At 65.7% G+C, this 1,258-nt stretch overlaps 1 protein-coding gene across 1 annotated transcript; it reads right to left on the bottom strand.

The window, feature by feature from the left end:
* Window positions 1-373: 373 nt before the first annotated feature.
* LOC120859932 (glutamyl-Q tRNA(Asp) synthetase) lies at window positions 374-1,132 on the bottom strand. The gene has a single exon (XM_040235834.1). It carries the CDS (start codon window positions 1,130-1,132, stop codon window positions 374-376), a length of 759 nt encoding a protein of 252 aa, XP_040091768.1.
* Window positions 1,133-1,258: the final 126 nt, after the last annotated feature.

Raw genomic sequence — 1,258 nt, 5'->3', positions numbered from 1 at the left:
CAGCAGATAGCCGGCGCTGATCAGGATCAGTTCGCTCAGGCTAAAGCTCGTCAGCATCGCGTTGGCTCTGAAGAATGAAGGTGACGACGATCAGGATCAGCCACAGCAGATAGGGCCGATACCAGGCGCCGTTGGGGTCGATCCACCAGTCCATGATGGCTGGGGAGAACAGGTAGATCCCCACCACCAGGATCAGAACCAGTCGGTAGATATACATGTGACATCTCGTCGAAAGATGCCGCGATGGTAAAGGATGCCGCGCGCTTCAAGCCACAAACTTCAGGTACGTAGGGTGCGCCGCGCGCACCGAGGTCGGGCGAGATTCGCTGGAGGCGTTGGTGCGCGCGGCGCACCCTACCCTGTGTCGCGCGGCTCAGCGCAATTGCGCTTCGGCCAGGGTGCGGCTGCGCGGCATGCGCGTGGCGTCCCAGTTGGCGATACCCCAGGCCAGCAACTCGGCAGGGGCCGCGCCGTGCAGCTCGGCGGGCGGTTGCTGGCCCAGCGCACGCAGGGCACGCAGCAGCAGAGGCCCGGCCTGGTCGGCGGGCAGGGGCGGCGAACGGTAGCTCTTGCCCAGCTTGTGGCCGTCCGGCTGGATGATCAGCGGCACGTGCAGGTAGCGTGGTTGTGGCAGTCCGAGCAGCTCCTGCAGGTAGAGCTGACGAGGGGTGGAGTCGAGTAGGTCGGCGCCGCGCACCACGTCGGTCACACCCTGCCAGGCATCGTCCAGCACCACGGCGAGCTGATAGGCAAACAACCCATCACGCCGTCGGATCACGAAGTCGCCGACTTCACGGCCCAGGTGCTGACGAAATTCGCCCTGCACGCGGTCGATGAAGTGGTAGTCCAGCTCCGGTACGCGCAGGCGGATGGCCGCGTCGCGATCGGGATGACAGGCGTTGCGGCAAAAGCCCGGGTAGATGCCGGCGTAGCCTTCGAGCTGCTTGCGCGAGCAGATGCAGGCGTAGGCCAGACCCTGGCTGAACAGGCGGGTGATCACGGCGGCGTATTCGGCGTGGCGCTCGCTCTGGCGCACCAGTTCGCCGTCCCACTCGAAGCCATAGGTTTCCAGGGTGCGCAGGATCGCATCCTGTGCGCCAGGCACTTCCCGTGGCGGGTCGAGGTCTTCCATGCGCAGCAGCCAGCGACCGCCAACGGAGCGGGCATCGAGGTAGGAGGCGAGGGCGGCGACCAGCGAGCCGAAGTGCAGATAACCGCTGGGCGTAGGGGCGAAGCGCCCGATGTAGGAGGTGTTCAT

Source organism: Oryx dammah, unplaced genomic scaffold, assembly GCF_014754425.2.
Source record: "Oryx dammah isolate SB20612 unplaced genomic scaffold, SCBI_Odam_1.1 HiC_scaffold_4700, whole genome shotgun sequence".
In the NCBI taxonomy this organism is placed as follows: domain Eukaryota; kingdom Metazoa; phylum Chordata; class Mammalia; order Artiodactyla; family Bovidae; genus Oryx; species Oryx dammah.
The sequence above is the reverse complement of the archived record's forward strand: the minus strand, read 5'-3'. Positions and strand labels throughout refer to the sequence as shown.

Excerpts from the sequence above, each read along its gene's own strand:
- LOC120859932 (XM_040235834.1), bottom strand. The coding sequence starts at position 1,132 with ATGGAAGACCTCGACCCGCCACGGGAAGTGCCTGGCGCACAGGATGCG.